The sequence below is a fragment of the Tamandua tetradactyla genome, chromosome 8 (assembly GCF_023851605.1).
Source record: "Tamandua tetradactyla isolate mTamTet1 chromosome 8, mTamTet1.pri, whole genome shotgun sequence".
NCBI lineage: Eukaryota > Metazoa > Chordata > Mammalia > Pilosa > Myrmecophagidae > Tamandua > Tamandua tetradactyla.
The window spans coordinates 10,288,628-10,316,128 of NC_135334.1; the positions used below are offsets into that span (position 1 = coordinate 10,288,628).

Sequence of the window (27,501 nt, forward strand, 5' to 3'; positions counted from 1 at the left end):
CTTGGCTATTTATAGACACGGGAAGGTCTGCTGTAGAGCCCCGAGCTGCAGGGCAGGCTGTAGCAACCTCCCCCTGCTCTGGCCTTGGCTGGGGGCTAAACTCTCCCCCTCTTTTGCTGACCTCCGGGTTAGGCCCAGCCCTGGATTCAGGCCCCGAGACTGAACCCAACTCCATTGGCTAATCAGACTCACCTCAGCACGTGGGGAGTGGCCAGAGGCACGTGCTCCCCCAACCCCTCTCTGAGGACAGGCTCGGAGCTAGTGCCCCAAGTTCTGGAAGAAATGCACCATTGGGCCCCAAGCCCCTGGGTCCTGTCCCAGGCGCAGCCAGATCTGGAGGGTAGAGGAGAGAGAGTCCAGGATGTCAACCCTGCTCTGTGCATCTCCCCGGAATTTCATAGGGGGTTGCCTAAAGCAGGCTGTGCTGTGCTAGATGGGGACCCACCTCTGGGTCTGGTGCTGAAGCCCGCCGCCTGGCTCCTATCACGCAGGACCTCACTGACCTGAGGACCAGACAGCTGGGCTCTAGCCCTGCTGAAGCCCTGGGAAGCCCCCAGTCCCAGGGGGCTGGGGTGGGGGTCTCGGGGTCACCCAGTCTTAGGTGCAAATCCCAGCTCTGCCCAGCAAGTACCTGACTCGCTTTGAAGCTCCATTTTCTCTTTGTGTAGCGAGAGCTAAAGCGCCCTCCATCCAGAGTCTTTGTATTAGAGAGCACCCCACTAGCCTTCGTTATTTTACGTAAGGCGAGGAGGTTTTTGTAAAGTGGAGTCTGTCCGGTTCTTCGGGCTCCAACCAGGACACAATCACACTGTCTCAGACACCCCTTCCCTGGCGGGGAGGTCCAGAAGTCTGAGCACGATCAGATTCCAATCCCAACCCCACACTCACCTGTATGCACACACCCCACGTGGCCGCCGATGCACGCAGAGTTTAGACCTGCAGACTGCGGGGGCGGTGGCTGGAAAAGGGGAGACAGGGAAGGAAAATTGCTTAATTTTTTAATTTGGGGGAACCAGCTGCAGAATGGCATTGTGCTCCAAAAGGAAAAATCCTGACCTTGAGACACAGGAGCGCGAAGGCTTTAGGACGCTACCAATTATCCCCTCACCAACTTCAAGTGCAAGTTTGCTGAACTCCCTTAGCCTGTCTCGTTCCCACTTGTTTCCTCACCTGTCAAGTGGGAGGTGATGGCACTTCCCCTGCCCCTGGCCTGGCTGAAGGTCTAGTGAGGTCAGGACATGAAATGACTTGCAAAGTTGAAAGGGTTTATGTAGGAAAAGTGATGAAATGGCTAGTGCAGCTTGATTCTGCTGTTGACCCCACTCCACGCCTGCTCTGACCGCCAGCCCCACCTGCACCCCTTCTTTAGCCTCAGAGACACCCCGACCGCAGAGGTGAGTACATTTCCACATAAGATCTGCAGCCTGGTTTCTGTCGAGCCCTGCCTGGTTTCTTTCATGCTGTGGGCAGGCGAGTTTTGGGGCATGCTTTGGCTCATTTTCACATAAGATGGAAAGTTTTCTAGTTTCTTTTTCCTTCCACAGCCCCACGCTCAGCAGGGCCAGGGGGTCCATGTGATGCCCCATGCTGTATGGAGACTGGGTCCCTAGATCTTCCTGAACTTCCCCGGCCTCCTGCCCCGGCTGTCCCTTCTGCCCACCAAGGTCATCAAACCCGGTGACATGGTGCCTTCTCTCCCTCCACCCCCAGACCCTGCTTCGAGATGGCAAGCGGGAAAGCATCGTGAGCACCCTCTTCGTCTCCCCGGGTGACGTGGAGAACGGACAGAGCATCGTGTGCCGTGCCACCAACAAAGCCGTCCCCGGGGGCAAGGAGACCTCGGTCACCATCGACATCCAGCGTGAGTACAGAGTCCACGCCAGTCATGGGCACTGGGAGGGGCGGGCCAGGACAGCCAGCTCACAGGAGCCACACCTCAACCTCTGAAGGAGGTCAAGGTCAGATGGGTCTGTGAGCCGACCGTGGTTGAATTATGGCACCCAAAGGACGTCTTGTCTCTCTCATCCTGTGCCGTGAAGGCATCACAGATGATGATCCTTTGCAAGCAGCATGTTCGAGCCCCATTTCCACCCCAATAAATCTGTGGCCTGTCCCCCAGCCCCACCGGCCTAGCCAGGCAGCCTTAGAGAGGAAGCCAGAGCAGAAATGCTGGGAGCTGCTGGTGCTCGGGGCATCTAATCAGCAGCAGCCCTGGGCCTGTAGAGGGTATTTCGGGGCCCTTCTCATGGACGGGTTGGTCAATGGAACAAGAGGAAGGGGAAGAAGAGCTCAAACTAAGCGCCGCGTTGCACGCATTTTCTCATTTAATCGTTTTTCCCATTTTTATTGTGGTAACATTTACAACATAAGTTTCCCCATTTTAACCATTTTCAGGTATACAATTCAGAGGTATTAATTACATTCATGATGTTGTGCTACCATGACCACCATCCATTGCCAAAACTCTTCCATCGTCCCAACCAGAAACTCTATGCCCATTTAGTAATAGCTCCCCCTCCCCCTCCTGCCACCCCTGGTAACCTATAATCTACGGTGTCTTCAGTGTTCACCCATGTATGTTCCATGTATCAGCACTCCCTTCCTCTTCACAGCAGAGTAATATTCCATTGCATGGATAGACCACCTTTTGTGTATCCAAGACACTTGGGTTGCTTCCATCTTTTTCTATTGAGAATAATGCTGCTATGAACACGGGTTTACGTCCTTTCATCTTTATGACAACCATTTGGAGATGGTATGACTGTGATCGTTATTTGGGGAAACTGAGGCACTGAAAGGTTGATCAGCTTGCCAAGACGTTGGTTTCAAACCTCGGCAGCCTAGCTTCAAGAGCTCACCCCGGCGTCCCGCTGGCCGCACAGGGAGCACTGAAGACTGTCCGTGGTGGCCATTAACACTCACAAAGCCTGAAAGCTCCAGAAGTCTCCTTCAAGGGGCTTCAGAGCCTGTCAGCCCCTGAGAGTAAACAGCTCAGCTCAGCTGGGGGCTGGTCCTGGTGGCCTTACCCTCAGTACCTATCAGTTTAGGTAAGTAGTACCAGCACTCAAAAGTCGACTTTTCTTCCCTTAACCGCCCTCCCTTCCATGCAGATGGAGTCGCCAGATGCTGGTAGCTGCTTTCTTTGGTCCAAGGCTGGAACTACAGGCTGCTCCTTCTTTCCTCCTTATCATTTTAAAACACTTCTTAACAGCCTTGGCTCCTTTAGGCTTTTGGATTCTCTACTCTATGGCGGTTCTCCAGGGATTTCTAGTCCAGAGGGGATGTGTCTTAGGGTTTTGAAAGTCCATCTTGGGAGCCAGAGAGCAAAAATCCCCACTCGACGTCTTGAATCCTGACAGACCCAGGGTAGGTTCTAGAGGGTGGAAAAAACCGATTGGGCCACGGAGGGTTGTAACCAATGGACTGCAGACACCAGATATTGGCTGTCTTCAGATATTAAAAAACCCACCCCTCACCCTGCCCCACCCCACCTCCATGCCAAGCTCCCATTGAAGAGAGTCCACAGGCACAGAGCTCTCGCCAGGTCCGAGATTGAAGGAGGCGCCCACTCTCGGGGTCGCGCCCGTGCAGGTGGGCCCTGACAATGGGTGCCTTCTTAAACCTGACACACCTCCCCCACCTCCCCCTAACCCAAGCCATGGCTCTGCACACCCACCTGCCTCTTTAGCGGTGAGCAGCTGTGGATAGAGTGGCGCAGCCCAGCTGTAGAGGGAAGCGTGACGCTGGGGAGGTCAGGTCATTGGCTTCCAGAAAGGCTCTACTCCCCACCAGCTCTGGAACCTCAGCTTGTTGCTTTGCCCTCTGGACCTCCACATCTCTACCCAGTCTGGCCAAAGAACATCCAAAGTCTTTTCTTGCTCCAGGATAAACCACAAATCAGCCAAACCTGGAGGCATGACTGTGGGGCACCCAAGACCTCCAAGTCCCTTATTTCCAGGTCAGCCCTTCACCCTCCTGTGCCCACCAGCCCTAGGCCAGCTACAGAATCCCACCCTGAAGGAATGCCCCCGAGTTGGTGTCCCGCAGCAGCAGCGGGGGCCCTGGCTGGAAGATGGGGAGAAAGAAGCAGTGCTTCTCTCCAGGCCGTTACCCATCACGTCAGGAGAAGCTCTCCTGTCAGCAAGAAAGTCATTGCCCTAACAACAGCCCACCCGGCTACTAAGAAACGTTCCTCTAAATGCACTCTAATGAGACGATCGATTTCAGAGGGTACACGGCTGACAGATTCTACATCCGGAGGGAGGCACCAGCTTTTGCCAGGTCTCTCGCTTTCTTTCCAAAGACGTCTCAGCCACTTTAGGAGGGAGGTGCTGGGAATGAGGCCAGGGCAAGGTCTGGAAAGAACCCAAGTGCCCCAGTTTCCTAGTCTCCCCTCCCTTCCCCCAAGGCCTATGTATAGGCTTGAGGCTTCTCCTTGGATTGCACTCTGGCTCTGCTGCTTGCTGAGTGAACTTGAACTTCTTTGTGCCTCAGTTTACTCATCTGCCAGTGGAGGTAATAACACCCACTTCCTAAGGTGGTCGTGAGGATTAAATTAAATCATTCACATGCCTGGTGCATGGTGAACACACTGTACAGGGCGGCTCTGAGGATGCGCCACTGTCATTCTCCCAGGAATCCCCCTAGACCAACCCCTGGGCTCCCGGGTGCAGGGTTGCCCCTCCCCCATGGCCATTCACAACCCTAATGGGGAGGAAACCATCCATGTGGTGGATTCCCCCTCCCCGCTAGCCTGGAGGTGTTCCTAGGTGCCTGCACACCCACCCTCCCTCCTTCTTCCTCCCCCATTTATTTATTTGTTCATTCACTAAGCGTCCAACTGTTTACTGTGGCGACCATAGGCTGGATCAGCTCTGCTCTGCAAACCTGCTCATTTTCTCAGTCAACCAAGAAGCCTCCAAACTCAGCAAAAGCACATTTGTTGTTTGTTTCCCTTGGTCTTTCTATGTTACCCAACGGAAGACAAAGGCCCCAGATTGAGTAATGGGAGAGAGAGCTTAACACCCCCAAAGCCTCGCTGCATCTGGACCCTGTATCCAGCTGCCAAGTTTCAAATGGATGTGCTAGGAAATCACTGAGTCATGAAGTTTCTCTTTTCCTACCCCCTCCTCCACCTAGTACTTTCTCTGAAAACGTGCATGCACACGCGCGCACATGCACACACGGGTTGCGGCTGGAAACACTAACAGGCTCTCCACTGTAACATCTGTTCAGAGCTGCCCTGCCGCAAGTTATGCAGCCAACATCACAAGTGGGATTAGAGTCATGTTTAAGAGTTGGATATGCCATCAACTATTTATTCTTCTGCAGCCTGGCAGGCTCCTGAAATTTCAGATCCTTGAGAGGGGTAGAGAGGAGGACAAGGGCCCTTCTGGGACCGGGACTGGAGGTGCAGACGAGGCCTGTTGGTGTGGAAGCCTTCCTAGGGCACCCCTTCTCGCGAGGGCCCCCTCCCCCCCTTCCCCCTTCCCCCCAAGATCCTGGGTACCAAGGAGGTTGCAGAGAGGCAGGGCAGATGCAGGAGAGAGGCACCCACCGGATAAACTGAGAATGGCAGGGAGCGATCCTCCAACAGGTGTCTCATCCATCTTCCTCTTCCCAAAGCTTCATCGCTTTATACAGGACATTCCGTTAAGGGATGGGCCTTCCCCCCAAACCCCTAGTCCTAGATTCTACTGGACTGGCACCAGCACCCCCCTCAAACAAGAGCTTGATTGAAGCACCCAGCCTCCCAGTCTATGGCTTTGGCCCTTCCACGTATTTGGATCTAGATGGCAAATACCACATCCCTGGGCCTCAGGATGGGCTTCTCCAGCCCTCAGGGAGATGCAAGCCCTTCACTGGGTCTCCCAGCCAGCCCTGCATGCCCCAAAGATCGCTGGTGCAGGGAACTCAGACTTGGCCTGGAAGCTGGTGGTCCTTCTCTGGCTGATGGGGAAGGCCACAGGGCCTTGGAGGGTCACAGCCCTCCTAGAAGTCTGGAGGAGAGCACTTGCTGCTATCATTTCTTGCCACACTCATCTTTGTGACCATTTGAATTACACTTTGAGTGAGGAGATTGGAGTAGACAGAAACACCCGTCATTTCCTTTGTAATCCTCCCTGAATGAAAAAGCAGGTGCCACCTGCTCTAGTAGCCGAGGTTTCTAGGATTTGGGGTCTCCACCTGGAGCTGGGGGATTATGTGGGGAGATGAGGCTCGCTTGCTGCTCAGGGGACAGAGTTCTCTCCCCCGTGGCTGCACAGGGCATTTAGCACCAGCAGCACTGAGGGGGGTGGAGGGGAACCCAGAGGTCAAATGGGATCGAGGGCTGTGCCTGGTCCATAGCTGGGGGCTGTGTGCTGACTCTCTGGGGTCTCGGGATTCCACCTGTGGTCTCCACCAGGAACCAGGGCAGGGCTGGCTGGAGTCTCACTTCTCCTTAGGGTGCTCCTCACGTGGACCCATGGGTCAGCATTCTCCCAGCCCAGGAGCCACTGGCGTTTGGAGGAGGTCCAGGGCTGGCTGCCTCTGAGCTTGGGAGGGCTCGGCCAGGACGAGGCCATTCTTAGGGCTTGTTCTCAGCCTCTCACCCCACTTTGCTGCTTCTTGGTCTTTAGCTGTCTGCTGAGGCTCTCTCCATCTCTATTTCTGTCTTCATATCTCTCTCAGTGTCTTTTTCCCTCTCTCTTTTCTGTTCCTCATTATTTTGTTTGGTCTTTCTCTCTAACACCCTGTCATTTTCTGTCTCATTCTGTTTTGTCTCCCTTGGTCTTCTTTTGCTCTTAGTCTGAAATCTTTGTCTGATTATGTGTGTCTGTGTATAAGTCAGTCACCCTCTCTCTCTCTCTCCCCTGCACTCTCTCCCCCTCTGTCTGTCTCTTGTCTCAGTCTCTCTCTCTCTCTGGCCTCCATGTCCCCTCATTCTATACAAGCGCCTCTGCATTTCTCTGTCTCTGCTTCCTGTCCCCCTGCCTCTCTCCCCATCTCTGACTTTCCCTCTCCCCCACTTCCCCCCATTTAGCACTTCAGAGCTTGGTTTCTTATCATGTCAAATGAGAAAATGAGCCCAGCGCAGAGAGCTGAGGCCCCTGTGACATGCGTCAGGGATCTGCAGGGATGATTAGGCTGATGAAAGGGTGTAAATGCCACTTTCAAGTGAACAGATGCACCCAACCTTTACACAAAGACATCTTCAACAGACATTCCAAAGACAGCACGTTTGTATTTAAATGGGGCTCGGTGTCCACGCTTCCCCTTTTGCCCCCTACCCCTCCAGCCCTGCCTCTCTTCCTTAATGCGTTCAGCTCTCCTGAAAGTTGGAGGGCGGCCCCGGACCCAGACAGCCACAGTTTCCTGGCTGTGTGCATTGAATTGATGACCTCAGACGTTTTGAGGACCACCAGGGCAGTGGCTGCTCTGAGGATCCCTGGGGGGAGTCCCTGGCCTTTATCCTCCAGGTCACGCAGGAAAGGTCTTCCTGCCCTCTTCCATCTGAAATCGTCGACACAGCTCCCTGACTCGGCACGTGAATCTCTCTCCCCTGCAGACCCACCCCTGGTCAACCTGTCCGTGGAGCCGCAGCCCGTCCTGGAGGACAACGTGGTCACATTCCACTGCTCAGCAAAGGCCAACCCTGCAGTCACCCAGTACAGGTAAGAGCCAGTGCTGATGAGACGCACCTGATCTCATCCTCCCCGCCCTCACCCCCATCACCTGGGCTATCACTTACGGTTCTCAGCAACAGGCACAGTGCCAGGCTCCGAGTGGGTGTCCAGCAGCCTTCTTCCCTTTCCTGCCACACCCTCCCCCACCCCCTGGCCAGGCCAGGACCCCTCCCTCCCCCACCCCCTTTCCCCATCCGTCCCCTGGCCAAGTAGACTTTGTTCTCTTCTTCAAGCATGCATACACTCAAATTCCGCTGCACTGAGTATCGTCCTCCTATTTAAGTGCATGGTCTATCCCTTATTTCTGAGAGCAGGGAGGGAGGGCCAGAGAGAAAGCTAAAACAGCCAGGAGAATCAGTCCCATCGGAACCTGGATTCTCAGATTCTGGACAGCCAGCCCCGTTGAGTGGACACCTGTGGTCGCCGGGCGTCACCCTCTCACAGCCCTGTTAAAACATCACTGACTGTCACATGCTTGTCTCTCCCTTCCATCTGAGCTTCCTGGAGGCAAGAGCTGCCCTTTAGTCAGCTGTGGTTCTCAGCATGTGGCATACACAAGGCACTCAGTAAATGTGGGCTAAAAAATTAAATAAACACATGGGGCTGCCCCTGTGGGCACCTCCTTTCTGCACATGGTCAGTCCCAGAGATTTCAGGGCATCAGATCCCCTGGGAGGGTCCCCAGGGCTGGAGAGGACTCCCTTCCTTCTTGAAATCTAAGTCGCCATGGCCCTTACTGCCCTCTTCCAGCTGCGAGCCCGGGTTTGATGATGAAACCATCATTTCTGCCATGAAGGCGGTTATTAATTTGCAGCCCCAGCAAGTGTCAGGGGTGCTCACGGAGCCAGGCGGTGAGAAATGAGCCCGCCAATGGGCGTGGAGAGCAGGGGAGACCTGCAGCAGGTAGCCCCAGAGGGCAGAATGAGAGGAAACGGGCCAAAGGGGGCAGCCAGAGAGCCCAGGGATGCAGGAGGAGGCCCGCCCCGCAGTGTGGGTAGTTAAACCATGCTGGAGTCAGAAACCCACCAAGTTGGAGAGTCTCCGTCCCCAAGGATCTTTTAAAACAGGATGTTCCCTGGACCGGAGGCAGAGAGAAGGATCGGTGGCCTCCATGCTACCTTTTGAGCCTCGGGCTCCAGGTTCCCACAATGGGCGGCCCAGTGTGGTCCAGTCTGTCTTGGCTGGATTTGCCTCTGTCCACAAGTGGTTAGAGATGAAAAAAAAAAAAAAAAAAGCTAGAGGGACCCCCTTACTCTGAGCATCCACCTGACACCTGCAAATTCTGCTCTTACCTGGACGAGCTTGGCTTCTTTCAGTTGTCTAACCCCAGCTCTCTGCTCCTAGTCCTTGTACCCAGTTACACCATGCCCGGCGAAACCGCCACGGCCAGGGTCCTGGGGCAGCTTTTCACAGCCAGGCAACCCCACCCCAGCCCCTCCCCCATCCACCATCCTGGTCATCCCAGGAAAGCTTGTTAGACCCCAGAGACCAAACCAACCTCCATGTCTCCTCTGCTTTTCTCCCACTGTACCACGAGGTCCCGGGACATCTGCGGGGCTAGTTACCAGAAGGCAGGAGAACAGCAGGGTGGCGCCACCCACTACCACCCCCCCCACACACACACCCCCAACTCCACACCCGCCTTTGGACCAGCACAGGGTGTGCAAATGCCCGAGAAAACAGGCCTCAGCTGATTCCTCAGGTCAGGCATCTCAAAAAAGCAGGACACTAATGAGACTCTTTAATGGCAAGAGCTTCATGAACAAATGTGACAAAATGTTAAGACTGGCAAATGCAGGTGAAGGGAGTTAATGAGTTATGCTTGCAACTCTTCCATAGTTTTTTTTTTCAATTTTTATTAATAAAACCAATCAACATACAAAAAATCAACATACAACAAACATCAACATCAACAACAAAAAAAATCAACATACAACAAAAGAATATGAACTTCCTTTTTTATCACATAGCTGTATATTCATCATCATGACCATTTGTTCGAACATTTGCATCAATTCAGAAAAAGAAATAAAAAGAAAACAGAAAAAAATTCATACAAACCATACCCCTTACCCCTCCCTCTCATTGATCACTAGCATTTCAATCTACTCAATTTATTTTAACATTTGTTCCCCCTATTATTTATTTATTTTTAATCCATATGTTTTACTCATCTGTCCATACTGTAGTTAAAAGGAACATCAGACCCAAGGTTTTCACAATCACACAGTCACACTGTGAAAGCTATACCACTGTACAATCATCTTCAAGAAACATGGCTACTGGACCACAGCTCTGCATTTTCAGGCAGTTCCCTCCAGTCTCTCTGTTTCTTCCATAGTTTTGAGGTTTGTTTTATTTTCTGAAATAAAAAGTTAATAAACGCAGAACCTGCAGGTTTTCCCTCATACTTCGCCCCTGGCTGCGGTGTCCTCCACGTCCTGTCCTGGAGTGCAGGAAGCAGAGCTCCGCTTCCTCACTGAAGCCGTAGGGGAAGCCATAGGCAGGGGGGTGAGGACTCCTCGATGTCCACTGGCCCTTGCTCACCATCTGCCCCATGTCCGTGGCCTTGGCCTTACCCAAGAGCCCTGCAAACCATGCCCAGCCTCCTGAAGCTGCGATAAAAATAATTAATCCTCCTGCGTTCGCGCATGCCAAATTAGACATTGATTGGGAAAGGCTTAAGTCGAAGCCTTTTTCAGAGGGGATGGAGGGAGGAGGTTGGAAGCGGTGGGTGGGTGGGGGGAGAGGCAGGTGGGGGGTGGGGGGATAGAGGGACAAGAGGAAGGGGGAGGAGTGGGGAAGAGACCAGAGGGTTTGCTCTGGCCCCCTGCCTGGATTCTTAATCTAGCTACTGTGGTGGAGCATCTGGGTTGCTGGACAGAGGGCTTTTTAGCATGGGAGAGGAAGAAAAGGGGAAGAGAAGAGAAAGGTTGAGCTGAACTGAGGGATGGAGAGAAGATGTGGGCAGGGAACTCTCGGGATCCAAAGGGCCCCACGTGCTGCCCTCTCTCTAGGGAAGGAGAGTCCCCCGGGACTCTGCTTTTCCCTCTGGCTCTGACCACAGTACCGATGGCATGGCTTCTGCCTCCTTTGGTTCCCTTATGGCAGGGCAGGGGCCATACTGGGTGCAGGGAAGAGTGAGGTCTGAGCAGCCTGGGGTCCTGATGGGCTGGGTGCCCTTAGGCCCGGCTCATGGTGCATTCAGAAAGCCCATTTCCCCCCCCCCCAGAACCCCCCACTGAGGGAATCGGGAACCCCTCAGCACCAGCTAGCCTGGCCCGAGTTGCCGGCCAGGCCCCAGGGCTGTGAGCAGCTGACAGCAGAGGCCTTACCCTGTCCTCTCTGCGCAGCACCCCCGTTTCCCACTTCCTGATCACCCCCACTTCATCAGGGTGGAAGTTGGACACCGATGTCTTAATTGTGTGTCTGGAACTGAATTCACCTGCCTCAGGCAGGGGCGGTGCCTGACGATTAAGTCTGGTCATTCAATTAAAGTTAGAAATGGAAATGATTCATGAATAACTCATAATGGTTTGTGGGGAAGCTCCTTCGACTCTCAGGGAGTATGGTTGGCTCTGTTGTTAAACTATAATTGTTATTATTAATCGTGTTCTTAATAATTACCCAGCGTTAATTTGTGATAATAACCGCTCGGTGCCAACCTAGGTGCCCCATCAGATGCAGAGGTGGCTGGCTCTCAGGGCTGGAAGGCCAGCCGTTAGAACCAAGGGGCTAAAGGAAGAAAGGAGGGCTAGGGATGGAGGACAGGCCAAAGGCATCAGAGAAGGGGGGTCTGGCAGTGTGGGCAGGGCTGTGGGCAGAGGGAGGGGGGTGATGAGGTGACAGCAGTGGAGGCTGAGGAACAACTACCCAAAACAGGGTGAGCAGCAGTGGGCGGAGCCTGGGTGGAGCTCAGAAGTTTTACGATGAAAACACAAGTGTTTCTCACCATAGGATTAAACCAGGGGAAGCTGTGAACCCCCTCTCCTTGGGGCTCTGCAGGGAAAGGCACCTACCCCTCACACACACACACACACACACACACACACACACACACACCCCTCTGGGCCTCCCAGTGCCACCCCACAGATGGCAGAGCCATAACCAAGACCCACCTCAGGCTTTTCAGTCCCTGGCCTTGATGTGCACAAATGTCTGACCCTGCCTACCTCAGTCACACCGGGACCGGGGGGGCCAAGGCCCTGACGAGCAGAGCCAAGCTGCGGGGGTGGAAGGTTGAGAAGGGTTTTAGGGAGAGGGCAACAGGAGGGGCTCTGCCCTGAGGACGGGAGTCAGGGCAGGATTGCTGCAAGAGCTGGGCAAATGGGAGAGGAGGGGCGTCAGGGACCACCAGATCCCACCTCCTACAGCTTCTTGCTTGGTTTAGAAATTAAGCTTCCTGAAGCCTCATTTCTGTGTACACGTGTGTGTGCATGGGTGCTTGTGTGTGCATATGTGTATGTGCACATGTGGGTATCTGAGTTTGCATGGGTGCAAATGACTGCGTGCATGGGTGTGTTCATGTGTGTACACTTGCATGGGTACGTGGGTGCGAGCACATAGGCGTGTGACTATGTGCATTAGTACACAAGTGGGCATGCACATGCATTATGTGCACATGTGTGTCCCCAAGGCAAGACCAAGACGGAGCGTAGAGCAGGAAAGCCAGGCTGTCTGGCAATTAACAGTTGGATTCTCCGCCTACTTGACTGTAGACGGGCTGATGCACTGAATGCTCGATCCACCTCCCATCCGAATAACTCACTTGTCAAATAGCTCACTGACTGCCTAGTGGGCAGCTGACCAAAGCGCAGCCTGTCTGTCCAGTGACCCCCACCCCTCCACGACAGTTTGGGTGGGACAAAGCCAACCCACCCAAGGCCCTGAAAGCGGTCCCTGGTGGGGACCATGCCTCAGGGGCTCCGTGGTGGGCGGCCACACCTGCCCCATGCCCCAGGGCCTCTTTCTTCCTGTGGAATGGCTGCATCCAGCTCCCAGAGAGGCCCCACTCGAGGTCAGTGCTGAGCCCCCAGGCCTCTGTTGCAGGTGGGCCAAGCGGGGCCAGATCATCAAGGAGGCATCTGGGGAGCTGTACCGGACCACCGTGGACCACACCTACTTCTCGGAGCCCGTGTCCTGCGAAGTGACCAACGCACTGGGCAGCACCAACATCAGCCGCACCGTGGATGTCTACTGTGAGTGTGGCCTCTGGGGGCTTCCACGGGGGCAACACCAGCAGCGTCTTGGTCCGAGGCCTAGAGACTATTGCTGGGCCACTGTGCACTTTACAAACGGCCTCCCAGGGTGGTTTCCCCATGACATTCCCCAGATGAGGCCATGGGACCCTAAGGTCACCCAGATGTAAACTCAAGGCCATCCAGCGAATAAGTGGCAGAATGCGAGCCAGAGGAGGCTTCCGGCCACATCCGCTGCCTCCCGTTAGAGGGGCCCTGTGCACGCCCTTTCCTCACTGGTTGCCTGGCGGGGATCCAGGGCACTGAGCCCCTCATGCCACCCCTGGCAGGTGGAGCTGCCAGCTTCACCCACAACCGCCATCCCTAACACCTACACTGCCACTTACGATTTTAGGAGCATTTTTACAAACTTTTCTTTTTGATCTGACCCTCACTCCCAACTGCCAGCAGCCTCAAAAGTAGGCACCGCTACTCCTTTTTTATGATGGGGGGATACTCTGCCTATCCAAAGCTTTCCTCTTGCTGATCGGGCACAGGGCCTGGTTTCCATCTTTAGACCCTGTCCTAGGCCAAGGCTTCAGAGGCTCCAGGGAACCCAAATTGTGTTAGGGGGAAGTAGAGGGACCTGCAGTAAGGCTCACCAACACTTGGTAGGGATGTGGGAAATGGGACCAAGGGCCCGTCTAATTTCGTGGGCTTACAAAAGAGGCTGGGAGCAGGCAGGAACCAGAAGATAACCAGAGTATGGGGTGGGAAGCACCTTGGAAGGAGGCCCCGCATACTGCCTGCCTCTTTTCCTTCACCACCTCAGGGACCCCTCAAGAGGGTTCAGGGGGCTGGCCGGGAACACAGGGAGGCTGAGGCCTGAGGGAGGGGCAGTGCAGGGAGGGGCAGGAGGAGGGCCCCTCTGCCCACACACTGGGTGAGGGTTTCCTCCACGCTGAGGCCAGGCAGAATCAGCACAGAGGGAAAGGGTGGGAGAGGCCCCAGGGGGAAGATCCAGACAGAAGTTGGACCAGAGCGCCTTCTTCCTGGGTTCCAGTATGTCCACTGCCTCGGTGGACCCCAGGGAGGCTGAGCTTGGGGGAGAAACGTCCCTTCCTTGCCCCCGAGGCTGCCTGGGCCCAGCATAAAATGTAAGGGATGGGTTGAAATGGATTGAGGTGGAGCAAGCATCCCTACAGTCAGGGTGGGGGCAGTGGAGGCAGGAGCTGGCGGGTCCCCGGAGCTCCCCTGCCCACTTGAGCCTGTCTCCTCCTCCTCCCGTCACAGTTGGGCCCAGGATGACCACAGAGCCCCAGTCCCTGCTGGTGGACCTGGGCTCCGATGCCGTCTTCAACTGCGCCTGGACCGGCAACCCATCCCTGACCATCGTCTGGATGAAGCGGGGCTCGGGCGTGGTGAGTCCGCAGCTCCGGGGGCTCTGGCGGGGGGCACGAAGGAAATCACCTTCCAGGGTCCCCCTCACTCCTACATCAGGGGAGCCAGCCTCCATGGATTTGGCTCCCCTGAGGCAGGGGTATGCCTTAAAGGAGAAGGACTCCAGAAGGAGGAGTGGGAGCCTCAGCACTCACCTCAGCCTGGGAGGACCCGGCGATTTCAGCTTTGCCGGAGTCTTATAAGAAAAGCCGGCGGACACCTGTGCACTGGGGATGACGTCACTGGGGGTGGTTAAATCAGGAACTGCTAGGTTGTTTATATGTCACCACAATACAAACTGCAAACAAACAGTTAAATGCAATGTGTGATCCTATATTGGAACATGAAAGTGATTATTTTTGTTGTCTGTTATACAAGACATTATTAGGACAATATATGGCTCTATATCAGATACTAGCATTGTACCAATGTTAAATTTCCTGAATTTAATATTACTTTCTGGTTATGGAAGGGAAAGTGCTTCTCTTCCTCGGGACATGATGCTGAAGTTTTTAAGGGTGAAGGTGACGATGTCGGCAACTTTCTCTCAAAGGGTTCAGGGGTAAACGTAATGATGTGTCTCTCTTATGGAGACAGAAAGAGAGACAAAGCAAGTGTAGAAAAATGTTCATAATTGGTGAAGCTAGAATTGCTGTGTTATTCTTGCATCTTCTCTGGAGGTTTGAAATTTTTCAAAAGAAAACATTTAAAGGAAAAAACAAGTCAGTGGAAAGGCTTTCAGACTTCTGCAAAATAGTAAAGGCATCCATCAGCCTTCAGATCTTTTATGAATTCTTCAGTGTGCTCAAGAGTTTGCCCGATGGACAGGCAGTGGGAGTGGAGGGGCACGGACCAAGGAGGAGAAGCCGAAGGAAGCTGACGTTATGTGGCCTCCTGGCTGCCTCTGACATGTCATTGTCCCCATCATACAGATAAAGAGGCTGAGGACCAGAGAAGATGAGTAACTGGCCAAAGCCACCCACGTATCCATCCAGGTGGAGCCAGGATTCGAACTCAGATCTGACTAGTCCCGCAGTCTGTTTTCTTTCCATCACTCTGAGCTAGATCCCAAAGAGTTGCTGAGGATGACAGGTCCAGGGGAGCACAAAGAAGTTCAGCTGTAGGATAACCTCACACATGGCCAGCCCGGGACAGGAGGGGCCATCTCAGGTGCAGGGAGGTCAGCATCTCCCCCTGTACCAGGAAACCTCCAGGCCCCCAGCCCCCTGGCACACGCACCACTGGCTGGGCTCCCCACCCCGACAGGGCTGTCCCTGGGACGCTGCTCCTCAGTGAGTCCTCTGCATCTCCCACGTGGCCTACCATGCACTGTGTGCTCAAACCTCTGCCCCTCGCCTCACCATGTTTTTACTGAGATGCTGGCGACCCTGCCTTCCAGGCCTGCTGATTGAGGAACGAGAGAGCCGGCCCCGACTCCTACGTCTGATCCTGCCCACTGTCTCCTAGGTCCTGAGCAATGAAAAGACCTTGACTCTCAAAACTGTCCGCCAGGAGGATGCCGGGAAGTACGTGTGCCGAGCCGTGGTGCCCCGGGTGGGAGCCGGGGAGCGAGAGGTGACCCTGACTGTCAACGGTAAGCCCCCTGCGGTGCCAGGGCCCGGTGGGAGGCAGGGGAGAGCCACCCAATGCAGCCTGGGGCAAGGCATCGCCCCAAGGGGCTGTCCTGGGCTCTGGGCCTTGACACCACCTCCAGTTCTCCATGGTGGCGGCTTTTTCCACCTGCTGGGGCCAGGATGTTCTTTCTGGTCACCTCCCTCCTCCTTTCTTCCCTTCTAAGGGGTCTCAACCCTGAGAATGGTAGTGGTGAACTTTATCTTAGGGAAAAGGGTCAGAGGGCCACGGCGTGGCCTGCAGAGGTCTCACATCCACCCCCTAGGGCCCAGATGACCTTGACCTGGATAGGGGATTTCAGGGCACATCTCTGTGGCCCAGTTGGCCTCTTCCCTTTGCATTAAAGTCACTCAACCAAGAAGACACATTGCCTCCCTGGACACCAGGTGTTCGGTAGTAGGTCCCCTGAAGAGCAGGCACGTGTTTTATCATATATAATAAAAATAATCACATCAGGAGTGTTGTCATATCTCCCCAAGAACAGTGTGGGGAGGAGAGGGGAGACCAGCCCTCCATCCAGGTCTGCGTGGTGGAATGTAGGAGTTCCCAGGAGAGCTGTGGCTTGGGTCATGGTCGGACACCAAAGTGGTGGGTTTGAGAGAGTGAGAAATGCTGAGGTCACACCCCTCTGCCTTTCCCAAACGTCCTCACTAGGAGAGTTCCTGGCCTCACCTCTGTCTAGCCCAGGACCCTTTGGGAGCCCCCCTCTCCCACCACAGCCTGCCTCAGTTCAAAGGCCCAAGGTACTAAGTCCCAGCAGGCACTACGCCAGCCTCAGGACGGTGAGACCCATGTTTGCAGGGCCTGTGGGTCCTGGCCCGAGATCAGGAGCCTAGCAAGGGGTGCAGCTCAGGTTCCAGAAATTAGCGCACCTTGCTTCATCTCCATCCAGGAAGCCACCACCTGACAGCCTTGTCCATCCTCCCACTTTGCTGGGAAATGAAACCTGGCTTGGTGCCTTCTTAGCCATCCCACTCCGCTGGCTTTATTAGCCCAGGGCACCTCATCTTTTTCCTTGCGTCTCTCCCTCCCCGGGAGTTTCAGAAGCCACAGAGGGGATGTGAATCAGAGCAAACCCCTTCCCCGGCCTCCTGTCCTGGGAAGAACACCAAGTCGAGAGCCTTCCTGCTTTTCCTGTGTGTCCCCAGGATGCCACCAATAAATTGGCACTGCAGGGCTAAAAATAACAGCATCTGATCGCGCCTCCCTTATATCCATGGCAACACAGGCTGCAGCCTTTTCCTGCCGGAGCGGCACAGTCTGCCACTCGGCTTCACGCGCCAGGCCACAGTGAAATCTGCAGCCCCCACCCGGCCGCTCGCAGGCAGGAGTCAGTGCTGCTGGTGACCGCCACAGCTCAGGCCCGCTGGCCCCCTGACCAGCCTGCAGACGCACTTCTGTTCCACAGAGTCCCCAAGCCTGAAGCACTTAAATTAGCGTCCTTGTTTCCAGGGTCCGGGGGCTGGATGAAGGAGGGGCTGACATCCCACAGGCACTTTAAGCATTTCCCCAGCAGAGATGTAAAGTGGTTTCTTGAGGCGAGGGGACCCACAAATGCAGAGGGAAGTTTCTGTTGGATGGGGTTTTGCATCTACCAGTGTTTAACCTGCGGTCCGCTGGGTCTGTCTTTCCATCACCCTGCTCTGCCTCCCCTCCTCTCAGAATGCCCTAGGTTGCCAGGAAGTGAAAAGCTGAAAGGATTTGGAGTGCAGTGAGGACATGTTGAGGCAGGGGAATGGATCACATGGCCTTGGGGTTGAAGCCATCAAGGGGAGCCAACTTCTGGAGGGAGAGTGAGCCCTCTGGAAAGGACTGAGGGATCTCACATTTTGAAACAATCCAGAATGAGATGAGATATTCATTTAAACAAACCCTGTGGACAACAGCTGGCCAGGACCCTTTGGGGGAAAAATTGGCTCAGATCTCAACTGACTTGGCTCAAACCTGGGACTTGCAGGCAGCAGAGGGGATAAACCACCCTGCTGCTCTTTGACTCCTCCAGTCCCACTTCCCTTATCCTGACCTTTGTTTTCTTTGAGGACATCCATAAACATATATGCATTTGCCTGATGGCTTTAAGAATTTCTGAGGAACCCCACCCCAACCCTTTCACTGAGGAATTCCTAGTTCCTGGGAAGTGAAGGGGAAAAGGTTTTATGCTATCATCACTTTCCACCAGGCTCAAAACAAAGCACCATCCAGGTTCCTTAAAGATCAAGCCCTTTTCCCCTCTGGTCAAAAGGCCACTTGGGACTCTGCGATTTAAGAGAGGAAAGTGAGTACAGCTCAGTCTGCTCTTAAAACCAGTGAGGCTGAAGCCCTTTGAGGATCCCCCAGCCCAAAGCCATTTGCCATCCCAAACTCCACAGAATTCATCTGAGTACCTCCCGGAACCTTTTCTCCCCTAGGTTGAGAGCTACTCATAAAAATGCAAATCTGTTTTAATTAAGGTGGCTAATAAATAGCAATTATGGTTGCTGCAATTTCTGTTTTGTTCCCAGCATCATTTTGCCTTGCCTCTAGATCCTTTGTTCCAGTTCTTTTTCCTGTTTTTTTTTTTGCACCTAAGCCCCAACCTACCCCAGAGAATGTAAAGAGGCCATGAGGACACCCAGGGAATTGCTTCCGGCTGCCCAGGAAGTTGCTTTCCCTTCCACAGCCAGGCAGTGTCACTCGGGAAAGACTCAGGTCAGCTAAAAGGCAGAGCTGGGCAAGATGGTGTTGAAAACGCTCCGCTCCAGACAGACCCTCTAGAAGCCTCCAAAGGCTGTCCAATCGGTTGCCGAGGCTCCAATCGGTTGCTGAGGCAGGCATCCTTGACACCCATAGATATATCTCACACACACACACACATGCATACACAGACACGTGCGTGTGCCTACATAAGCACATGCAGGCACTCACAGACATGTACGTACACAGATTGGATGGCATAAAGTCACTTTTGGGGCCATCTGGGTATGTGTGCTGAGGCAGGGAAGGCAATGAACTACAAGACCCCCTGAGACGTGGATCTTGGAGATGGACAAGGCTTTGAACATGCCCCGCACATTCCACCTATGCAGGGCGATTCCTGCTCTTGGTAAAGAATATTGCGATTTCGGTTCCTCCCTGCCTTGCCCAGCTCGGCGGAGGACATCCAGTTTCTTAGGCAGGGGCGCCCTCTACTGGATACCTCAGCTGTGGCCTGAAATGGAATCTGGCTATGGTGAAAAGGCTGCCTCCCCCCTTCTTCACACTTTCCCCCACTCCCTTCCCAGGCTCACCTCCTTCATAAAGCTTTCTCTGTCCCCCGATAGAATTATTCTCTCTCCTCCGAAGCCTGTTAGCACTTCATCTGTGCCGCTCCTGCAGTACTAACACACCGCCTTTTATTATGGTTATTTATGTCTTCTGGGAATTCGGACCTAGAAGTATTCACTCATGATCCCTTGAGAGGGTTTATGACTGCGTGTCTAATTTATCTTTGAGTCCCCTACCTTGCCCTTTACCTTGCACATAGAGGCCTTCAGTGAATGTTTGCTTGAGTGACTGAATTAATTACTGCATTAATGAATAAACTTCTGAACCTGCCAGAGAGAGAGCAGCTAGCATCTGCCCTTTTTGGCCCCCTGATGTGATGCTCTCTCCCCAACAGGACCCCCTATCATCTCAAGCACCCAGACCCAGCACGCGCTGCATGGGGAGAAGGGTCAGATCAAGTGCTTCATCCGGAGCACGCCGCCCCCCGATCGGATCGTGAGTGTGCCTGGGGGGCTGGGGGGGAGGGCAGGTGCTGGCTTGGTGGGAGACGTCTGCCTGTCCTATGTGCCTGGAAAAAGCAGCGTGAGGACAAAAATCACAGGCAGCCTCCGTTTTCAGAGGAGGCAAAGCTGCAGAATTCACCTGCAAGTGGGTTCACCCCATTCTGCCGTTCAGTGGGACATGAATATGAATGATTCTAACCAAATTCTACAACCTAGGAGCAGAAGGGCAAGGAGGTGGAGCAGAGGGAAAAGAAAAATAGTTTCTTCCTTTCACCTGAGTTCAAGGCCAGTCTTCGGCAGAATTTTAAAAAGAGTGAAGTTTGCCCTTGGCGAACCCCTTTTGGCGCCTCTCAGAGCCTTCTCTGTGGGTCTCCACTGCCCTGAATGACCTGGAAAACCCTACCCCATTTTCTAAGAGCTTTCCACTATAAAAGAATCATTCTCCCATCTCCCTTCTTCAAGGCTTTTGACCTTGACCTTGACTGCCATGCACTTAAGGAGCTCTGGAAGAGTCACACTTAGTCCTCCCCAGTATTTGCATTTTTAAAAGCAATGATCTCCACCCAAGACTGTCTGAAAATGGTGGCAGCTCAGGCATGAAAACAAAGAAGAGTGAGCATTTTACAGCAATGCTGGGAACAGGAATTATTTTTAATAATCCCCAGTGCTGGCTGTGATCCTGCTAGGAGATAGCCCAGGGGTCAAGTCGTGAGGCAGCTGTGCCGTCTCCCGCAGCAGCAGTGCCAGGGAGGGCAGACCTGAGCCAGCGCTAAAGCACTGAGGCTGCCCAGGGCGCCTGTGAAACGACTGTAAAAACTAAAACTGTCATCCTCGTAAACTGAGCTATTATTAGAGAAGTGCTGCCATTACACACTTTCTCAGGCATTCAGTTCATTCACTACTGGAAAGATTCACACAGAAATCACAAGAATCCACACACAGAACTGATACCTATGCCTCCCCATTCACTGCACCCTTTAGTTTGTTGAAATCTTAGTTATAAAGCATGCCCATTGTGTGAAATATTCCACTCACTCTCAGCGATCATTCTCTACATAGTTACCTAACTCTAGCTAGTGATTTCCAACTGGGGGTGATTTTGCCCCACTCCCTTAGGACACACTTGGCAATGTCTGGAGATGTTATGAGTTGTCAAAATTCCTGGCAACCGTGAGTAAATGCCATGAGGCTGCTAAATATCCTAAGGACAGCATCCTCCCCTCCAAGAATCATCCGACCCAAGATGTCCATGGTGCTGAGGCTTAGACCCCTGCCCCAGGCTCATCCATGCCCTCCACCCACCTCCCATTTGGCCACACTCCCATAAATCCTTTGGGCTAGTGTGTGCCTAAGGCTCAGATGCTGAGGGGGTTAAAATATAATGTCTGGGAACGGCTGAAAAAATTTAAACTGTCAAGCCCCTAAACTAAGATATATCAAGGTTATTACAAATACAATCCTCTAGACATATATATATATATACATATATATATTATTTTTTTGTAAAAACAGACATACAAAGTAACAAAACTGAACCCAGGTACTCACTCTGGGGCTGGTATTCTATCTAAGGCCAGCTAAAGGCAGCAGACACAGAGATAGAGTATTGGGGATGAGCCCCAGATGTGGGGTCTTTGCCAACCCCTGCACAGGGCACATGGTAAGTGGCTCAGATTGCTGTCGTGAGAGTCCCTCTTTGTTTGGAAAAAAGGTCCCCAACACAGATTCACAGAAGGTCCCTTCTTAGATGGAAATAATTTCTAAGGCCCCCCCATCCTGTGTGTGTGTGTGTATGCCTGTGCCTACCTGTGTGCATGTGTGTGCATGGGTACCTGTGTGTGTGCGCGTGTGTACCTGTGTGTGCACTTGTGCTTGTGTGCGCGTCTTTGTGTGTATGTTTGTGTGCATGTGCATCTGTGTACTTATGTGTCTGTGTGCATGTGTCAATGTGTATCTGTATATGCATGTGTACATGTGTGTTTGTCTATGCCCATTTATGCCTGTATGTCTATGTGTGCTGTGTACATATGCATGTGTGTGCGGTACATGTGTGCACATATGTACATGTGTACACGCGCGCGAGTATTGTGCACATGTTTGCATGCATGACCATCGTGTGTACTTTCATGTGCATATATATGTCTGTGGGTGTGTATGTGCACATATGGACCTATTTTTACCTGTGTGCATGTGTGTGCCTTTGTGGGGGGGCATGTGTGTACCTGTGTACTTGTACATCTGTGTGTACCTTTACACGTGTGACATACATGCATATATGGGCACAGACAGACACACATGTACACATGCATATACAGATACACATTGACACATGTACACAGACACGTAAGTACACAGATGCACATGCACACAAACATACACACAGACAGACATGCACACAGGCACAGTGCACACACAGGTACACATGCACACACACAGGTACCCATGCATGTGCACATGTATGTAGTGTGTGTGTGCATGTGTGTCCCTATGCATGGATCTGTGTGTGCGTGTACACGTTGCCTGTGCATGTGTGTCCATCTGTGCAGTTCATGTATATCCATATGTGCATGTGTGTTCAAGTGTGCTTCTACGTGGGTGCATGTGTGGTGTATGTGTTGCGCGTGGACTGGAGCCTGTCAGTGTTGGTGCTGGAGCTGGGGGCCACCCTGGGCTGTGTGGCTCTGGAAGGGCCTCCTCCTAATCCTGCATGCCCCGGGCAGGCCTGGTCCTGGAAAGAGAACGTGTTGGAGTCAGGGACGTCAGGGCGCTACACGGTGGAGACGGTCAGTACCGAGGAGGGTGTCATCTCCACCCTGACCATCAGCAACATCGTGCGGGCTGACTTCCAGACCATCTACAACTGCACGGCCTGGAACAGCTTCGGCTCTGACACGGAAATCATCCGGCTCAAGGAGCAAGGTGGGGGCTGCCAGGGCCCTGAGGAGAACATCGTGCCTGGGGCAGCCCCAGACAGGGTCCCAGGGTCCCGAGAAGACAGAGCAACTCATAGAAAGTGACAAGTCACTGCCCTTGTTTACCTGGGCAAATCAGCTGCCCCCGGGCGCCAGCTCCTCTCTGCAGCCTGGGCCAGGGAGCCCGAGGGGAAGGAAGACAGCTGAGTGGTGACCCTAGAGGGAGGTGTTTCAGGGAAAGGCGGCCACAAGGGCAAGCTGAACTGACTGTCATGATAACAAGCCACCCCTGTCCCTTCAAAGGCCCTGGGTCTGTACGCTCTGATTCCCTAGGGGGCCTTGGCCCCGGGTGCCAAGCCGCTGTCAAGGAGCTGTGATCCGCTGAGGAGTGGTTTGGGTCCTAGGCAATGACCCTGGAATGGATGTGCCAGTTATCCAGACGTCCCCTAGAGGGCGCCCACGCTCAAACTAAGGGGTAACTCCTGAGCTGTCCAGTCCCTGGTGTGTTGGGGAGCTTGGGGGGGGGGGGGGCGCCTGAACTAAAACCATCTGCAGTTCACCTTTGACCACGGGAGAGATGTGGACCAGTGAGATCTAGGGGAGACTCCGGCCAGGAGCGCAGGCAGGGGAGAAGGGTCCAGAGCAGCCTGGAAGTGAGAGCAAGGATAAAGTGGTGGGAAGGAAAAAGGGGAGGGGAGGAGGAGGGGAGGGGGAGGGGAGGGGAAGAGAGGGGGAGAGGAAGGGAGGGGGAGGAGAGGGGAAGGGAGGGAAGGGGGAGGAAGTCCCACCCCAGTGGGCAGATTCTCCCGGCTCCTGGTGGGAGAGTTGCAGAGGAACTCTGGGTTCTGTGGCATAGACTAGGGGGCAGGGAGTGGCTGCCTCTGAGCAGCAGAGGTGTGGTCCAGAGACTCTGGAGACAGCTAGCAGCATCCTGCCTCTTGGCCAGCCTGGACTATGCTGCATGGTTTTCAGCAGGACCTGGGCCTTGGCGCAGAAGGCAGAGCGGTCCACCCATATACAGCCTGCCAGGCCCTGTCAAGAAATTCTGGGCCAAATGGGTGGTCCCAGAGGGGCCCCACCGGCCCCAGGGCTACCCTCCTGATTGCACAGTGGAACCCAACGCCTCTTCCTTAGCCGGTGCTGCTTTGCATTATGCTTTGCACATAATTTGCATACGATCATCCCCACTTCATCCCAAACTTTCCCAGTCCCCTGTTGCTTACCCTCCATGTCTTCCCCTCCGTGCTCCCACCCCATGGCCTCCCCTTAGTGTTCTCACCCAACCCCCTCCAGCCTCAGCCCCCTCTCCGTCTTGACTTCTCTCTGGTCCCCACCTCTCTGAAGGCTCTCAGTCAGTCTGAACGGGCTCCCAGTTCAGTCCTGCTAGCCTGCTTCTGCTGGGTGGCCCTGGAGACATGCTACGGGCGGGAAACCCTTCACCCCAGCCCTTGCCAGGTGGCATCCCCCGGTCCTGCCCCGCCCTGGCCAGCTAGGCCCTGGCTGTGGACGCTTGCTTTATTTCCAAACAGGTTCTGAAATGAAGTCGGGAGCCGGGCTGGAAGCAGGTATGGAAGGAGATGATGAGCCCTCCCGGGGTCGGGGCAGGGGCTTCTTTGCCAGGAGGGGAGGGAGACCCAAGGTGGGTAAGGGGGCCGTGCAGGCCGCTAACGCACACTGCCCTTCCCCCTTTATCTCGCAGGTTAGTGTAGTCAGACAGGATCCGGGGACCCCAGAGACCTGTCTCCTGGATCATGCCCACCAAAGCCCACAAGCCCCGCCTCCCCAGGACCTTCTCCATCTTTCCAGCCCTCCCCCTGCCCCAGCCTCCCCCTGTTCCCAGGCTCCTGCTGGCCCTTCATATGCCTCAGCATCATCACTAGCTCAACTGGGGCTTCCCAGGCCCTGGTGGGGCTGGTGTATTCCATGCTTTCTCGCTTGCAGCTGCCCACCCCCCACCTCTGCTGCCTCATGACCTTGTCATCCCACTCTCAGGCCCAGGCTGCTGGGGAGCTCCTCCCTTCCCTACCCAGGCACCAGACAGCAAAGTGGTTATCAGGCTCCCTGGCTGGACTTGCTCTGTCTTGGGACCCCACAGGACACAATTGTCCCCACGGCACCAAATGGAAAAGCAGTCAAGGGAATCAGGACACAGTGGGCCAGATCCCACAGGGCCACTCATGGCCTGCAGAAGACCTGAGTGGCCCCCACCCTGGCTCTTCTGGAAAATGTCACCTCCGACCCAGCTGACAGGCCCCTGTGAGGCCCCTGTCAGACCCTGCAGCCCAGGCAGAGGGAGGTAGACTGTGAAAACCTCCTGCTGGGTGCAGTCCCCAGGGCCTGGGGGCTGGGGGCAGTATCACCTCCCTGTCTCCATTTCACCCTATCTGTTAAGGGTCACTGGGAGCTCCCCAACAGTCCTTCCTCCCTCACAGCCCAAGGACCCCACAGAGAGGAGGCTGAGCATAAGCAACCCCTCCCTCCCCAGGGAGATTAGGGGATGGGCAACTCCAGGTAGGAGCAGCCTGCACAAAAGGCTGTGCTGGGTATAACCAACAAAAGGTGCCCAGGTGGCGAGGGTCTGGCCATCCTGGGGGTCCCTCAGGTCCACAGGTACCCCCTCTTCCTCCATGCCAGCCTACCCACTTCTGGGCACTTCCCCAGCCAAGATGGTGGTACCCCCTCGAGCTCACTACAGTTTGAGGAAACACGCATCACAGGATGCTTTAGTTTTACGCATGAGACACCGAGGCCCAAACAAGTGAAAGAACCTTCCCCCAGGCATCTAGTAGCTCTGAGTTCAACTGAGACAAGACCAGAGAAACTCTATCAAACCCAAATGAACAAAATTCCAAAGCAGAGAACCAATGAGCTTCCAAAGCAATTTTCCTTTCCTGATGGAATTAAAACCTGTAGAGAGCATCATCTGTTTGTCAAAACAAGATCAACTGGGCTGATGGTCAAACCCCATTTCTCAGTCCTGGCTGTCAAGACCAACTCAGACTCCTCTGATTTGTTGTCCTTCAGTATTTCCCACTCCCACTTCCTCTTCATCCCTTCCTCACTCCGCAGGGTCTCAGCCTCTAAAAGGCGGTAACTGATGAGTTTGGGGGTAACAGTTCTCAGGTGGAAAAGGAATTCACCAGCACAACCACCAATACTGCAACAGAGAGGTGACACCTCTCTCTGCCAGCACCTGCCCCCTTCTCTCTGCAGCATCTCCCAGGGGCCAGGGTTTGAGGTTTCCTCCCTCTCTTCCTCTCTTTAAAGAAAATAACAATGAGAAATTAACCCACTGCCCTAGAGCGTATACCTAATTGTCCCATAAGGTCACTCACACTCCTTTAAGGTTTTTATCTGTGATTCTCTCCCCCTTCCCTTTCAACAACAGTAGCAAACCCTTGAGCAGGCTCTGTTCCCAGGCCTTAATCCACATTCCCTCTTGAAACCCCATAACAACCCTATGAGTAAGGCACTATTATTATCCCCTTTTTACAGATAAGAAGGGTGAAGTAACTTGCTCAAGGTCATTAGCAAAGAAGTGGTGGAGCCAAGGTTCAACAAGCCAGCAGTCTGTCTCAATTCCTTGCCCTTTGCCGTGGTGTTGTATGGAGCATGTGAAATTTGAGAGATATTTTGTGACAGAATGGACAAAGCTGGTCCAGGGCAGTGCAGCGAGTGGCCACTGAGGAGACCTGAGTTTGACCCTGGCTCGACTGAGCTGTATGCTCTCGCCCATGTCATTTCTTTGCACTTTGGTGTCTTCACCTATGCAGTAGGATGCTTCTAAGGTCTGCCTGCTCTAGCATCCTCTGATTCTATTCCTACTGGAATAATCAAGGCCCCAAAGCATGTCCCCAGACTCCAGATGCAGCCATAGCAGAGCCAGGGCTGTCTGGAAGGGCACCCTCCACCCATCTTCATCCTCCTAGTCTCCCTGCCAACTGGGCTAGAGCAGCAGACAGATGGCAGAGACTCAGCAAGCAATAAGGATTTGCCTACCTGGAGTTCACAGCTCTCTCTTGTGAGGTGGGATGGACAGTATATTTGGAGGGCTGGCCTAAAAGGAAGGGGTATGATGGGCAGGTCAAGAAAAAGTGGAGCTGCTCCCTAGAGAGGGGGTAGTGGGGGAGCTGTGGTCCTGCCACCATTGTCCAGTGCCTGTGCCATGTTCCCCCAGTCCCCAAGACTCGGGCAATGGGGCGTATGCCCTCTGATGCCCAGCAGTCCCTCAGTGAAAGTGGCCTCAAACCTGGAAACTCTCTAAAAGCTGGTTGTCCATGCCCATCCTCCATGCACTTGGGAAAGGAAAGAAAAGAACAAACTGAACAACCAAGGGATATGACCAGAGCCAGAATTTTTTAAAGAAAAGCCAGAATTTATGACTCATCAGTCACTGCATGAGCAAATATTCCTTACTTAATATGAAAGGGAACTCAACTGTCCTAGCCTTGCCTCTCATCTGCAGTGCTTCTCCCCACCAGGCCCACCCCTCTATGTGTCTACTTGCTGCCCTCTCCTTCCTTCTCTGCCTCCATGTCAACCCCATCCCCTGCCCCCAGCTCCTCCCTTCCCTCTCCTCTTCCCCATGTCCCTGTGCCCTTCTCTGCAGCCCCAGCTTGAGCTGACCCTGGTTGGACTCTGCCTGCACCTGCCCAGGCCCCACTGAGGCCTTTCCTAGAAGGAGCCCATCTGGCTGTGATCAGGCCCCAGCTGGCAGGGGCTGTACCCAAGGGAACCAGATGAGGCCCTGGGGGGTACTGAACCACCCCGTGGTCCCCTATCAGCTGCGCCTGCTTCTCTCCCACAGAGTCTGTGCCGATGGCCGTCATCATTGGGGTGGCCGTAGGAGCTGGTGTGGCCTTCCTCGTCCTTATGGCAACCATCGTGGCCTTCTGCTGTGCCCGCTCCCAGAGAAGTACGGGAGGGAG

General features: G+C 54.1%; 1 protein-coding gene across 2 annotated transcripts in view; it reads left to right on the plus strand.

The window, feature by feature from the left end:
• The window catches only part of KIRREL3 (kirre like nephrin family adhesion molecule 3), a 575,038-nt gene that overhangs the window by 537,954 nt on the left and 9,583 nt on the right, over nt 1-27,501 (plus strand). The window contains exons 6-14 of one of the 2 annotated variants that reach the window (XM_077112476.1): nt 1,711-1,861; nt 7,550-7,655; nt 12,716-12,864; nt 14,137-14,264; nt 15,751-15,877; nt 19,553-19,653; nt 22,382-22,580; nt 24,103-24,138; nt 27,381-27,488. In XM_077112476.1, coding sequence (XP_076968591.1) covers nt 1,711-1,861; nt 7,550-7,655; nt 12,716-12,864; nt 14,137-14,264; nt 15,751-15,877; nt 19,553-19,653; nt 22,382-22,580; nt 24,103-24,138; nt 27,381-27,488 — 1,105 coding nt within the window. The remainder of the gene's footprint in view (nt 1-1,710; nt 1,862-7,549; nt 7,656-12,715; nt 12,865-14,136; nt 14,265-15,750; nt 15,878-19,552; nt 19,654-22,381; nt 22,581-24,102; nt 24,139-27,380; nt 27,489-27,501) is intronic. The other variant, XM_077112477.1, reaches the window with a different exon arrangement.